We start from the raw sequence: 15,318 nt of genomic DNA on the forward strand, positions 1-15,318 counted from the left end.
CCCATTAGTTAATTTTTTTTCATGGTGAGCTATTAATAGGTGGATACTCCGGCATCCAGCAGCATCATTTTTACTAAAACATCTCCTGTGAAACTGCAGTTCAGAATTATACCAAACTTGGTCAGTAGCATCTTGGCATAGACTGCTATCAAGTTTATTCAAATGGTTCACTTTGGCCCCTTTTAGGGGCAGCCATGCAGAGCTAAAAATAATAAAAACTTTTTTAAAAACTTCTTTTCATGAACCGCTGGATGGATCTTCATCAAATTAGTCAGTGTGTCAGTGTAAGGTCCCTCCCCCAAATTTATTCAAACGGAGGCAAATGGGGAAAATTATAACTACATCTAAACGACTTCTTATGAACTTTTGAATGATCTTTATCAACCAGACGTCGGTAAAGAACAAAAATAAATATATTATTACATCTATCAACGACTGACACTGAAAAGATATTTTATCATTTAAAATGGAGGTAAAGAAAAATATTCTGCAATACATTTTAGTTTGTATTACTTAAGCGTAAATGCCACAGTTGCCTGTATATATATATATATATATATAGGGCAAAACATTTTCCTACGGGCAGAATTTCTTTACGCATTGTGTACGGACAGAGAATCAAGATTAAAATGGAAATATGTATCAATAAGCATAGGTGCCCATGCTTGATATTGAATTATCTGCCCTTGAAAGCCCTTTTTTTCAGTATTCTCTGATTTCCAAGGGTAGATAATTCATGACCAATGCCTGGTTTCTATGATTTGTTTTATTTCATATTTCTGTTTTTGATTTGATTCTCTGTCAGTAAAAAAGTTTAAAGAAACAAACCTTCATGTAAGAAAATGTTTTGCCCCCATATGTCATTATAGAGACTGTTGCAAATGGCCTTAACTTTGAACATGACAAAATGATACTGCAAAGTGCTGGTCTTTCCCATGGACTGAATTTCTTTAAACTTTGTATACTGACTGCAAATTAAGTCCGAAACAGAAATAAAAATTAAAATGCACATTGTCTTGCCTTGATATTGAATTTTCTGCCCTTGAAAATGGATGTTTTAGTATTTTCTAATTTTTAAGGGCAGATAATTCAAGATCAAACCTGGGTACTTATGAATTTTATTCGCTTGTCTCTGAAAGAGCTGGGCATATTATGTGAACACCGTGGTGGTAGCGGCAGACAGGCGGTCGGCGTCCAAAGCATCTCCGCTCTGTAAGTCTAGCAGTTTTCATCTGATCTTTACCAAACTTGCTTACAATGTTTGTTGGCATAATATCTCAACCAAATTTGATAACCAGCTAAATCGCCTCAGGCAGTTTTGGATTATGGCCCTTGAATTACTAAAAAAACTGCAAATTTAGCCATGTCCGCTCTCTAAGTCCAACAGTGTTCATCCGATCTTCACCAAATTTGCTGATAATGTTTGTGGGCATAATATCTCGGCCAAGTTCGATAACGATATACCGGTAAATCGCCCCAGACTCTTGGATTATGGCTCTTGAATTACTTAAAAGACTGCGAATTTATCCTTGTCTGCAATCTAAGGCAAACAGTTTTCATCCGATCTTCACCAAACCTGCTGACAATATTTGTAGGGATATTATCTCGGCCGAGTACGATAACAACCAAATTCGCACCTGCCACTCTTGTATTATGCCCCTTGAAGTAGGCCAAAATCGATGACGGGCGTATTTTGGGGTAAAGACGAAACACTGACTGGATCACTTAAATCAACAGACTACTGACCAGTCAGTTAACAGACCAGGGGGTACAATTTGCAGACCACTGGTTTACTGACCAGATAACATAAGAAACATTTTAGATTAAATGCAAAGAAAACATACATGTTAGACATGACTTTGGTTGCATTTCAAATAACCAGTGATATTTTAAAGCACTTTACCGTCATATTTTAATATTATTAAAAATGTTACGCCGGATTAAACTATCATTATACTGGCTCAGAAAACTTTTTTAATGTAGAGTTATTTCAATCAAAGAAGTATAAAATACATTTTTATAGCTCTTTGTTTCAATTAAGACGAGTATTTTTTTCACATTTGGAAGTAAGATGACACAACGCGCTAGTGAATATTGATCTATTGACGTATCAACGGTCATCAGCGGAATATATTCGGGATGGATTGAATCCATGAAATTCGAAGAATGTTGAAATAATTTGTGTTCAGTTAATAAGGCAATGTCGACTGTATAAGTATCAAGATACTCGGACAGCGAATGTGCCGATGACATAATTCCACGTACATTCCAACAAAAAATATTAATCATTATTAGTCCAGATATAACAACATAGAGCCTGTAACAGGAATATGTATTTTCATGGTTAAATGGTTTTCAAGAACGTCGGTATTGGTCATTTGACCACTCTTCTACATTATCATTCCAGTCCTCAGTTACGTTAAAGGTGCCCCATCGGTTCCATCTATCCGAATCAGTTCTGGCATAGTCGTACTCCTCATCTTCGTAATTGTAAGCTACGTCTTTGTTGTCGTCACTGATCCTATTATGTGTTCCTGTATTTCAGTTTTTGTCCATCCAGTCATTTCGTCCGTGATATTTACCTCTATTACGTCTGTTTCGTCCGTACTGTATTTGCCATTCAGCTCTAGTAAGCCATTTACGAACGGTGATTCCATCTGGCCAGAAGTGCTCGGACTGAATTTTATGTTCTGTGTTCGGAATATTCCTCTTGCTGAAGACCCATAGCGGCCGTAATACATTGTTAGGGTTATTCTACTAACATAAACATTGGCATCTGTAAGATAATCATAAATGTCTTGTTCAGTAACATCACGGTCTATATTTCCGACAAAGTGTGAGTCAATCTTTTTCCTTCTAACAGCGGTAAACCTTTCACATGCCGGTCTCTCACTATTGTTTCTTTCTGAAAAATTTACATTTAATTTGTGTTTGTAATTATCTGCCCTTTATTACGGATTAGTCTATCAGAGACGGATATCAAACGTTTGGGCTCATTATTGAGAGATCGACCTCCGGAATGTTTACCGGCACTTTCATCAGCATTAATCACGGTTTGTTCAACGTTTGTTACAATCATAGGTGGATGAGAGCTTGTTTCATTTTACATATTTTGCGTTTTTTCTTTTAATTTTTAGAGCTAATGCTGCTGCTGCTGGTAGAGTAATTGTAACAAAATTAATTCTATGGGTTCCACGTTTAATTTTCAATGAATTTGGACTTAATCTAATTTCTGAAAGATTTACAAAAGCAAGATGGTCATACCTTCGGGAAATGATAACACAATCAACTGATACACGACAGACGAACATAACTTTTAGAATAACAGCTGGTGTAACAAAACCACAACATGTATTTGTTTATTTACAACGACCTGATAAAAGTAATGCACAAAGACAGAATCCGCATTTATTAGATACATTTAAAGCTAATGCAGCAGATAATGATTGTACATTGGAATCTTGTCGTCTAGAAGTTGGTAATGGTGTTTTTTATCCAGAAACAGAATACACAAGTATATCAAGAATATATGATGATGTAATTAATTATTATTATAAACAAAATAATAAGACTACTGGAAGTTTGCTAAATAGACATAATTTTGAAAGTTTGTTTGGATTTGTTCATTTTAACTTGGAATATAAAAAGGAAGTAACTACAGAAGATCCTAAACACATTACATTAACAGCTAAATTAAATGTTCGGCCGGCAGCACATGTCCGTGTTTATGCAATTGTATTGTATGAGGAAACAGTTGAAATAAATACTATTGGAAATGAACTTGTTATTGTTTAAATAAAATAAATTTTAAATATATAATGTCATCAAATTATATTGAATATAAAGTTAACCTAACAGATGGACAAAAGAAAAATTTAGCACAAGCTTATAATAATAAAATTCCACATACTTTTAGATTAAAACATGAACAATTACGTGGAAACTTTCCTTTACTTTTAACAAAAACACAAATTAATCAAATTGAAAAGTCTATTAGAAATAAGAAGGGATTAGAAATTACAATTTCAAAAAAACAAATGTCCAGTCAAGGTCAAAATGGTGGATTTTTAGGAGCTTTGGCTGGTTTGTTAGGAAAAACAATTCTTCCAATGGCAGCGAAAATAGTTCCAAAAATATGTGCCCCTCTAGGCATTGGCGCTTTGTCTGGGCTGGCCAGTACTGGTGTTAGTAAAATACTTGGAAATGGTATGATTTCAATAGCTAATGATAAGAGAAATATAATATCACCATATCTTACACATAATCAAAGAAAGCAACTAGTAGGATCTGGAGTGATTAAATTAACACAAAAACAAAAACAAAATGGCGGCTTTTTAGGCATGTTGGCTGCTAGTCTAGGAATACCTTTGATTACATCTTTGTTAAGTGGGAAAGGATTACAGATTGATTCCCAACGGAGGCCGTACAGACGAATTCCTATAGTAAAAAAAAAATAAAATTTATAAACAAACCAATTTCTAACTTTGAAATTGAACAATGGGTTAAAAATTAAAAATTAAAAATTTTAGGGGTGTATTTAGTAGAAATAATTTACCAAGAGTGAAACTCTCGGAGACCGCAGGTTTACCAAAATCAAAGTCGAATAATGAATGTGGAATTATAAATTTGGACGACTCTGTTGGGCCTGGAACACATTGGGTTTGTTACTTAAATACTTTGTACTTTGATCCATTTGGACTTCCTCCGCCGAAGGAGGTAATTGAATATATACCAAATGTAAAGTACAACAATGTTCAATATCAAAACAAAACAAGTACACTCTGTGGTTACTATTGTTTATTTTTCATAAAAATGTTACAAGATGGTATAAATATTTATGATTTATTGTATAGAATACTAAAAGTTAACAATCAAAGAGTAAATGAACAAACAATTATAAATTATTTTAAACTATTTTAAGTGTGGAGTTTAAATATAGAATCTCTTAAATTTTCCTTCTGGATTTTATTTTTAAATATATGTTTTCTTCATTTGGTTAAACAAAAGATTTTAATAAATAATTTATTAAAATCTTTTGTTTTTTTAATTGGTCGACTTTGGATTTTTTAGAAGAGGGTGGCTAACTAAAATTGAAAAAAGTGTGCCAGAAGCGCCATTTCTTATACTACTCTGGCCCTATTACAAAATAATTTCACAAATATTTTTCCTGCGTGACTGTTCAAGCAAGGTGTGGAACTCAGGTGAGCGATCTAGGGCCAACATAAACTTGTTAATTTTTCTTCTCTCAAAAATGTAAATATACACAAGGAATTGATAGTCATAGTGTCAAATAGGAAGTGCGACATTTAGCGTTGGTGTTGCGACATATAACGGTGGGCAATTTTTTGCGACATTTAACGTTAAAGGTGCGACATTTAGCGGCAGACGATTTTGCGACATTTAGCGGTGGTTGCGACATTTAACATCAACCTTGCGACATTTAACGATGGTTGCGACATTTAGCGGCGTTGCGACATTTAACGTTGCCACATTCATTTTTATAACAAACCGAGAATGTCAAAATTACATACGGAAAATATGTACTCGAACGAAAGGTGCCGAATGTATTTACGTGTCCGCTGCTTTAATACCAAAGCGTTCTAATACTTATCTAATAAAACCTCCAAATTGTAAATTTATAGTTTACTACATATACAAGCAGCTTATTATTTGTTATTTTAAACAACAATATTTATACAAACATTTTGAAAACTGAATGGATGTATAATATTGAATGGCGATGTCCGTACGACTGTTCGTCAACATTTTCGTTTCGAAAACCTAAGTCAGAAGTATAATAGCTACAGCTGTTACACTTTACATGATAACTAAGTACCACTTGAGGGGAGAGGGGTTGGTTGGGGCGCAGTTGGTCAAAGATTAAGTTTCTTATTGCATTTAGGGCTAGCAACACAAAGGTCAATGTCACAGGGATCTTTTGTTTATTTTCTTTGAAGTATCTTGAAACCATCATCAACATCCTGCACGTCCGCCTCTAGGTCCATTTTAACCCCTCTTCCCTAATCTGCTTTCGAATTGACGTATTATGTCCCGTTAGGCTTAGCTCTTGTTATTATTACTGCTTAACATAATTATATGGCAACTATGTAATGCTGTACCAAAATAAGAAGTCATACTACCATTTGTTCAGTGTTCAAATTCTTACCAAACGTATGACTGTAATGTATTGTACGACTTGCATTTAACATTGCATTGTACTTAACTATACTATATGAAAAATAATTTGCTATATTACATATAAATGATATAATTAAATTTTGATTGCAATCTACATTGCTAAAATCTCAATTCTTAGCAAGTGTTAGACTTACAATTTAATTATTTTAGATATGAAGTTACAATTTAATAAAAAAAAAATCCAACGTGCAAGTTTTAAGTCAATCTCATTTACACGCCTGGTAAACTACAGAGCTACCTCTTTAAGAGGTATACGGTAAACTGCTCTGTCGCAACTTCCGAAGTAGTGCACGTCGCGTAAAAAGAACATAACAAAGGTGAGTATCATCACATTTTTTTTTTGCATTTTCACAAGCAATGTATCGAATATCAAAAATCGGGGAATGGTTGGCGATGTACATATGATTTAATTTTACAGAGAACTTTAAGTTTGCAAATTCATTCTTAATTTGTGGTCGTGGTAAAGTTTACCAACAAGATGGTTTAGCAGTAATTTTGGCCATTTCGTCATGAAAGCACTTTAATTGTCAAATATTTACAATATTAACTAATATTAAGAAGCAAACCGAGTAGACGTGAGATAGCTGTAAAATATACAATGCATTTGGAAATAAAATATGTACTGAAAATGGTAGGGGAGTAAAATTATTCACTTTTTATTGTGAGAGATAGCTCTGTCGTGAAGGAAATAGTCATGTCGCTAAGGAGATAGCTCTGTGTTGCATTAATAGTTTAGAGCAGTGTTGAATGTATCCGAATAGTAGTTATGTCCACTTACGAGATACAATTCAATTATCTCATTTTTATATTTATACATCATTTGTATTTGTATCATTTGTATCATTTACAAGCGTCTTTAAATAGGGTTACCATTGTGATACTAGAAAAGTTGAAAAGACAATCCCATCATATATTCATCGAATGAACATTTTTATATATGTTTGAGGATACTTTTATTTTCTTTCATATGCCACTGAACTGTAAATTTTGATAAAGGTTTTAACGTGTTTGAGTGTTTCAGAAATATGCACAGAACATAATGCCTATCCATTTGCAAGTGAAAGTACTTACATTCAAGTTTTGACGAAGCATCTATCTCCTGCCATTTGTCGGAATTCAGGTTGTCTATAAGAGGGCCATACATCCTGATTAGGGTGTCTGAAAATATAACAAGTAAGATCATGTACAGATCTATAGCGTGACACATATCTATACCGTGGCACATATCTATACCGCGACACATATCTATACCGTGGCACATATCTATACCGCGACACATATCTATACCGCGACACATATGTCAAACTCAATTTTACTTGTTGCGTTATGACAGTGGACATTCATGTGCATGGTAAGGCGATAATCATATTGTTTCACAAAACGTAGGTACATTATCCTTACGTTGTCTTGGCATGGTGTTTTATTAAGTTTCATCTTCACCACTGAGAAACTACCCGTGTGGGAACCTCATAAAGAAATCTGTATAGATTCTCAGACCGTGTCTTCCGTTAATATTATCGTCACTATATTGCAAACTTTCAAAATGAAAAAGGTGCATAATACTTTTACATATTTTCACTTAACGATGAGGTTTAAACAGTGACAAGCGAAAACAGGAACAGTATAATTTCAAGAACCTCCCAAAAACAAAACCCTTCGGTAGTTTATGTATGGGTGTGTAAATGAATGGCATTCACACAAAATACATACACAAACTCAACAATCAGACCATAAAGAAACAAAATAGATAAATCAAATCAACTTGGCTTTGAAGTGATGACTTTGGGACCATGCATGGTGGGCGGGCCAAGAATGAAATTAAATGCTCAGCATAATCCGACTTAATTTCACCACGTATTTTTGCCACTGACTTTTGCAACATGGTGTATGACTGTGTTCATTGTATTTTCGTTTTGACCTCCTTTTCAATATGTTTTACTTTCCTATATTTTGCAGTATGTGAACACATCCATACATACATTGCCATGGGGTTCAGTTTGAGGGGACTATATCCTTGGAACGTGGCATTTCCCGTTTGATATTAAAATTTGTGTTTTTTGTTGTTGTTTTAATCACTTGCTGTTTGTCTCACTGATTGTGTTATCCCAAATGAAGCAAACACAATGTGTTTTTTTTCACCATCCATAGTCTGTAATATACTTGCACTACCTCATCTTTCAAGCGTATCAAGATGATTCCATTCAACATTATCCTTATTTACTTGCCTTGGTTTCAGATGTTGCAAACATCTTTCACGTACAGTTTCCATTCAGTACTTTGTGGTCGCCAGCCTTTCTGTACTTCGATTTATCATATAAAGTTCTGAAGATACAAGTGTACAATCGCTGATGACTAACACAAAGATGGAAACATTTATTTGGGGGCTAAATTACGATGTATATTAAAGTTCTTTCTGAAAAAAAAAAGATTGAAAGTAGCAGCCCAAACAAACCCAATAAACACTGTCAATAAACACCACTAAAACCATGATCCGCAAGCGAGTTGTTAATCCAATAAACACTATCAAAACCGTGTTCCAATTTCACATGCAAATGAGCTAATGGATCGCTAATTAACATAAATGTGTCATTTAACAACACGCTAATGGAGCGCACAATTGATCGCTCAATGGAACGCATAATAGATCGTATAATTGAACGCATAATAGATCGTATAATTGAACGCATAATAGATCGTATAATGGATCGCTTAATGGATCGCTTAATGGAACGCATATATAATAGATCGCTTAATAGATCACTCAATGGAATGCGTTTCATCAAACTGATAAATTCCTAACTACAGGCTGTATTTAATTGAAACCTGATGCATTCAGTTTTGGCAAATCGTTTATGTGACTGGGTATATATATAGCCTGGATTTGCAGAGATATGCAGTAACTGTTGAAAAGATTTTTCTGTTAAAATTATTCAAATATTAATTTGTTAAATAATATTTGGAAGCATAGAATGCAACCAAGAGGAATAATAGCAGACTCAGTTTGAGTCTGTACATGCGAGGTAATGAAATGTGCAACACCTCTTATGCCCCCTAACTCCGGCTTAAGCAGAACTCTCTTATACATCCATAATGATTAAATGGACTCCATGCACCAGAAAATATAACACTGAATCCATCCCATTGACTCAAATTGAGCCAATATGTATATAGCAATCATTCAACATTTTCATGATCATTTGGATGCAGTTTTATACAAATCATTTGATAAATCATGCAGCTAACAGAAATTCCATCTTAAATTTTGTGAAATATGGATAGACAAAGAGAAACATATATTTATTAACTAGTTTCAATATAAGAAAGTAATATACAGGTCATTTGAATCAGCATTTCAAAAACTATTGTGTTATGCATTTGATAAATCTTTGAATTCTAACATACAATGAAATCTATAAAGAATCACAATATTAACATGCATTTATTTATACTGAATAGCACTCTCTCGTATTCTATAAATAGAACACACCGCAGATATACCATAATGCAACGCGCGAATTGCGGACAAGGGAGCGTTGTTTATATATAACGCATGTATACTAATTTTTTACATTACCCTTTCGGTAAACTTCGAAGAGAATTAAAAAAGTAAAATACGGAAAATTTCACTTTGCCTGCATAAAATTCCTTGAAAACCCTGCTAATTAAAGAAATCAGTAAGCATATATATTGCAATGATTGTAGGAAATATACAGACATATCATTTGAGCGTTTCGTTAGACCGGGCTGTCCGGGGCCATTCAAAAGATTTGTTCGAATAAAAAATCTTTTAAAAAGTACAGTACATTGCATACAAATTACTCAATATTCTTCAAATTACATCAATAAAGTCTTTATCACAAATATATAATATTTTCGGATTCGAAACACCGGCGGTCGAAAAAGTAAGTGCAAGATTATAATATTGATTGATGATTTTCAATGCATATATCAGCACAATCATTAATACATGTACTTCTTTTCATACATTTGGTTCACACAACACCGCGCTGAGCCTCAATGAGGTGCTTGAAATCGTGGTCCATTAAATCTGGAACAACAGACCTTCCAGATTAAATACTTCCTAATTGAAAAAATATATGACAGGACTTAGGTAGAACTGTATGGTGTTGCATTAAATCAACACCACGTTTTATCAGATCACATCTAAATATCTTTGTTAGAAGTCAAATATCTACATGTCACACTAAGGTGTCATTTGTAACATATTATTACAGATGCATTTCACAGAGATGTTAATTGTTTTAATCAGGGTCACTCAAAATGAAAGACCCTGTTTTAATGAAGAACTAGATCTAGGTTATGAAATATTGCTGACTTTCAGTTATATATATATATTGTTCATGACATTTCGAAATTTCAATAGGATTACTAGGATGTGATCATGTGATATCATATATTTACATTTTGCAAAATGCGCAGAATAGTGATAAATGTTTGAACACTTGCGAATGAGGTAAATAGCAAATAGATATAATTATATTGATAAATGACCGTAACTGGAATGTGTAAAAAAATAATAGAACAACATCATCCTTTCATAATTATACTGATGACAATTCGATGTGTTATTACTGACATGGATTTAAAAAATTCAAAACTGTGCTGTCAACATTTTTAAGAATTTCTTTGCATCGGAAGAACTGTTCAGTATTTAGGCCTAGTATATAGAAATTGAAAGCTATGAGAAACACATTCGTTTGATATGCATCAACTTGAATATACATAAGGAAATAAATGCAAAATCTGTGATTTACTGATGCTAATGTACAGGAAAAGCACCGATTGTTTGTCCGCACATTGAGACCTGTGCTATTTTTAGATAGCAGACATTGCCGGTGACGTCACAGATCCTTACATGCGAGACAGCGCTATTGTAAGTACATGTATTAAGAAAATACCTTTTGTTGAAAATCATAGAAATTAAATGAAATAACAACCACCATTTTCTCTTCAGTAAATCCATATGTCCAACCCCTACACTTACAACCTACAAAATGCACTAATTTAAGTCCCTCTAAATTATACCTTAGATGAGATTACATAACATAACCATAGCAACTAGAAGATCTGCTGTTACGGTACATTCGATGGATTAAAACCATATGTTTCCTGATAAAAGAGGAGAAAGCCTTCTGAATGGCTCTGTAAAGTTAATAACTCGCTTCAAAATCGCGATCCATTTAATGGAACACGTTCCATTGCAACCATTTCTTGATTGTTTCAATGGATCACTAATGGAACGCACTAAAAACACCAAAAAAGCGGTTTTGATAGTGTTTATAAGGTGTTTTTATAGTGTTTATTAGAAAAAAATTTTGTTTGGGAGGGGTCAGTTACGAGTGTAGGACAAAATTCCCTGTGGACAAAACCCCTTCGCTCATTTTTGCATAGGCGGACAAAACCCCCTTCATCGTTTTTACAAGGAAGACAAAATCCTCTTGTCTGAATTTTACAAGAAGGACAAAAACCCCTTCACGTTTTTTACAAGGAGGACAAAAACCCCTTTGCTTTTTTTCACAAGGGGGACAAAGAAAATTCGAAGAGGGTTTTGTCCTCCTTGTAAAAAAAACACGAAGGGGGTTTTGTCCGCCTTGTAAAATTCAGCGAAGGGGTTTTTGTCTTCCTTGTAAAAAAGATGAAGTGGTTTTTGTCCGCCTATGCAAACATGATTAAAGGGGGTTTTGTCCGCAGGGGATTTTGTCCGGATCCCGCCATTTACGCATTTGGCCCGGTACGTTTTTTAAATAAAATAGATAGATGTACTTTATAGGTATATATATTAGGCAGAGATATGTGAGAAGACTGCCATTTATGAAACATGAACTTTACTCAAAATATACAAATCTGTCTAAACCAGAAAAGTCCAAAACTGTAAATGTTAAAATCATTATTTATCACTTTATAAGACCAGCAAAACTGATAGGAACCTTATAAATGAAATTAACTAACCTCTGACTAATAATTCCATCCATATAAAATAGGATTTAAAATAACTTCTACCAAATACATGTAAACACTATCAAAGTTTTTCCAGGTAGTGAGATATTGATCACTGATGCCTAAACCAATCAGATTACAGTCTTTTAGTGGGAACAAATTGACCTAAGGTCAATACACCTGACTGGACACAAACTACAACTATGGTCAAAGGGAGATAACTTAGCTTTAACAACTACTTAATCCAAAGCCTTAAAATCAAGACTGCCACATATATTCAATTAGTTATTTATGATGTTTATAGAACTAAGGATTCCTGCGTACGAGTAATTATTGTGTAAAATAAATATGTGCTTGAATCGATTTTCCTAGCTCCGTGTAGACGGCCGGGTCTAAGATCGTACCTGAGGTAACGGAAGTCAGACGTAACGGAAACGGTCATCCATCCATCCAGATTCAGCTCAAATTTGCGGAAAAAGTAAACGGTTAAGAGACACTTTTCTTCCCACCATTATTGTCGTCTGGTCACATGCTTGAAAAATATACATGTGTTTTAGGTCAGTCATTTGCAGATAATACGGTACAGGTCGCGCAAGGTGTGCATTTTAGTGTCCTCAAACCGGCGTTTTACTCATTTTTATCACAGAAGCAACAGAATCGGCATGCTGAAAATGTCACATAAATAAGTGCTAAGTATATGCAATACATCCGCTCGACACTTACCTTGAATTTATCAAAATTGGATTTTTTATGATTTTTTTCGCACTGGTACCAGCGCGGATATGTGGAATTTTCAAATCTACTGTCCCTTGCCCCCCGAATTCACATTGTGTACACTACGGTAGCGCTTTCATACTGTCGCACGAAATGTGTGACGTCACGCTCTATGTATAGAATGCCCGAATTCATGCTATAAAAGTTCGCGCAAAGTTACGCCCCTTAGACTAACTCTGACATTTGTAAGGAAACGCGGTTGACTACCAGGTATGATTGTATCTATGTACCAGTATGGCACATGTTAAAAAGAACAATGAACGAACTGTATGGTTAAATACTTGATGACAAGTCATTTCACTTAGCAGCAGAACCCTATGTTCGACCGATTATTAATGTTCTACAAAATTGTAAATGGACTGGTTGCAGTGCCCATGCCCCCTTATGCTTAATGTTTTACCCCCTACCCGCTTCACAAGACATATGCACCCCTTGTCTTACAAGCAGATCATAACACCCTGTAATTATTACAAATCTTCTTTCCAGCTACACTCCCTGTCTGAATTGTTCCAGGGACCTGCACAACCTAGGCCGGAAGAGAGTTCCATGGCATAGGACTATAGTATTCAGGGAGTGACCAAATGTTCTTACACAATATAAAGTGAAGAATGCTGTTTTTAATCTCGTTAAACTGTTTATACACTTCTTTTTAATAACACTGTCGTCTTGATTTTTCAATACTTCACAAATATATTAGTATTGCTTTTACCCTCCTGTACATTTCTTCTTTTACATTTCTCGCACAGATGCGCACCTGCACGTAATACTCGGAAAGAGGGCGTGGCAGTATGAACAGATAGATAGACCACTTGTAGGGTGGTCGCACGAATCCGCCATATTGAAAATCGTATCCAGGGGCAGATTAGTGTACCAGTCGACGTTTCTAAATAGTTACCTCCCCTTTTACAAATAGTTCCATTTGTAGTGAGAGGATCAATTTAGGTAAAAAAAATAGAAATACTGACTGATTCTGCGTTCATTTGTTTAGCTCATTGGATCTTCAGTTTTATAGGCTGATTCAAAATAAATCATGCTTGAATAAAAAAAAGAAGTAAATAGTAGGGGCTAGAGTCAGTGTACACAGTTTTGCACTGTACGCGGTTTCACACCCAGCAAATTCATGTACTTTGTGAGAATAAAGCAGAAAATTTAACAATTCTTAAACAGGTGGTATATTTACAGATTATCTGCAATTTACATGTACAGATAATCTATAAATTCACAGATTGTATGTATGAAAACTGATGAAATTACATTTATAGTGCTTTAGGGTATAGAGCAGGTTCGGGGTTATTAAGCAATGCACTATATACTTTATAGTCAAAATAATTCGATGTTCAGATTGTTTGATATTTGTGACTAGCAATCTAAACGTCAAAACTTTGAAGGACCAAAATAATGGAGGATGAATCACAGTACACAGTCATGTAAAGTTACTGGTTTTATCGCTTGTGCATATTTGCGTGTATACACGGTAAACGTTAATCGTGTACTGTAACAGTACATACATAGGTTTCAATCACCAGAAAATTCGTAATTTTGGATATTATTTGATAATTTTTACATAAATCATGCAATGAGGAATTGAATCCCCTTTTCGATACATGTAAGTTTTATTTGAATTTATGGCCAATTCGTGAAATAATCGGCATTTAAACCTATAGCATGTAAAGCGTCGGCAGCGATGAAAATTTCATCAGAAATTGCTTCAACTATTTTGGTCTTTCGAGTGTTTGACGCGAATGGGGATATTGCCCATATGAAAAAATTATCTCAATATTTCCTAGGATCGCGTCAAATTAGTGAGTCTAAATATAGACCAGAATGTCCCACGCATTTTGAGAGGTTAGTTTTAGTAAAACATTGTCAGAAATGATAACAAGTCAAGGTCATTACTGTCACATGTGATCGGCCCATGTCGGCTGCTATCGATGCTGTTCGGCCACGGCCGTCTCAAAGTTTTTAAAAAACAATGCCGTTCAGATAAAAAAAAACCTGTAGTAATTCTTTAATAAATCAAATAAAATGACTTAATATAATAATTTTAAATCGTATTTACCTCGTAACAAGAAACAAGAACACATAGTACATTTCAGATACCGTAAACATGTTGTTAATCATTAAAAAAAACAATTCCATTCAGATACAAAACAGTCATGTAGATCTAGATCTAGTAATTCTTCAATAAATCAAACAAAATGACTTAATATAATCATTTTAACTCGTAACAGGAAACAAGAATTAACACATAGTACATTAGATACCGTAAACATGTTGTTAATCGATTTCACACTTTAGCTCATTAAGCACTTAATATGATCATCTTGAATTGTATTTACCTCCTAACAGGAAACAAGAACATTGTAAGTGCCACTCGTAATGGTCGGT

At 34.3% G+C, this 15,318-nt stretch overlaps 1 protein-coding gene across 1 annotated transcript; it reads right to left on the reverse strand.

The window, feature by feature from the left end:
- Window positions 1–2,495: 2,495 nt before the first annotated feature.
- On the reverse strand, window positions 2,496–9,138 carry LOC123553741 (uncharacterized). The gene is made up of 3 exons (XM_045343345.2): window positions 8,420–9,138; window positions 7,270–7,356; window positions 2,496–2,776 (listed from the first exon to the last, which is right to left on the reverse strand). The coding sequence occupies exons 1-3, from the start codon at window positions 8,445–8,447 to the stop codon at window positions 2,496–2,498; spliced, it is 396 nt and encodes a 131-aa protein (XP_045199280.2). The 5' UTR covers window positions 8,448–9,138.
- Window positions 9,139–15,318: the final 6,180 nt, after the last annotated feature.

Source organism: Mercenaria mercenaria, chromosome 7 (assembly GCF_021730395.1).
Source record: "Mercenaria mercenaria strain notata chromosome 7, MADL_Memer_1, whole genome shotgun sequence".
Taxonomy (NCBI): Eukaryota; Metazoa; Mollusca; class Bivalvia; order Venerida; family Veneridae; genus Mercenaria; species Mercenaria mercenaria.

What these genes read in the sequence shown, in the direction of transcription:
- LOC123553741 (XM_045343345.2), bottom strand. Translation starts at nt 8,447, where the DNA reads ATGTTTGCAACATCTGAAACCAAGGCAA. An exon ending in AACATCTGAAACCAAGGCAA is followed by an intron (nt 7,357 to 8,419) that starts GTAAATAAGGAT and finishes TTATATTTTCAG; the next exon opens with ACACCCTAATCAGGATGTAT. An exon ending in TGCTTCGTCAAAACTTGAAT is followed by an intron (nt 2,777 to 7,269) that starts GTAAGTACTTTC and finishes ATTATCTTACAG; the next exon opens with ATGCCAATGTTTATGTTAGT.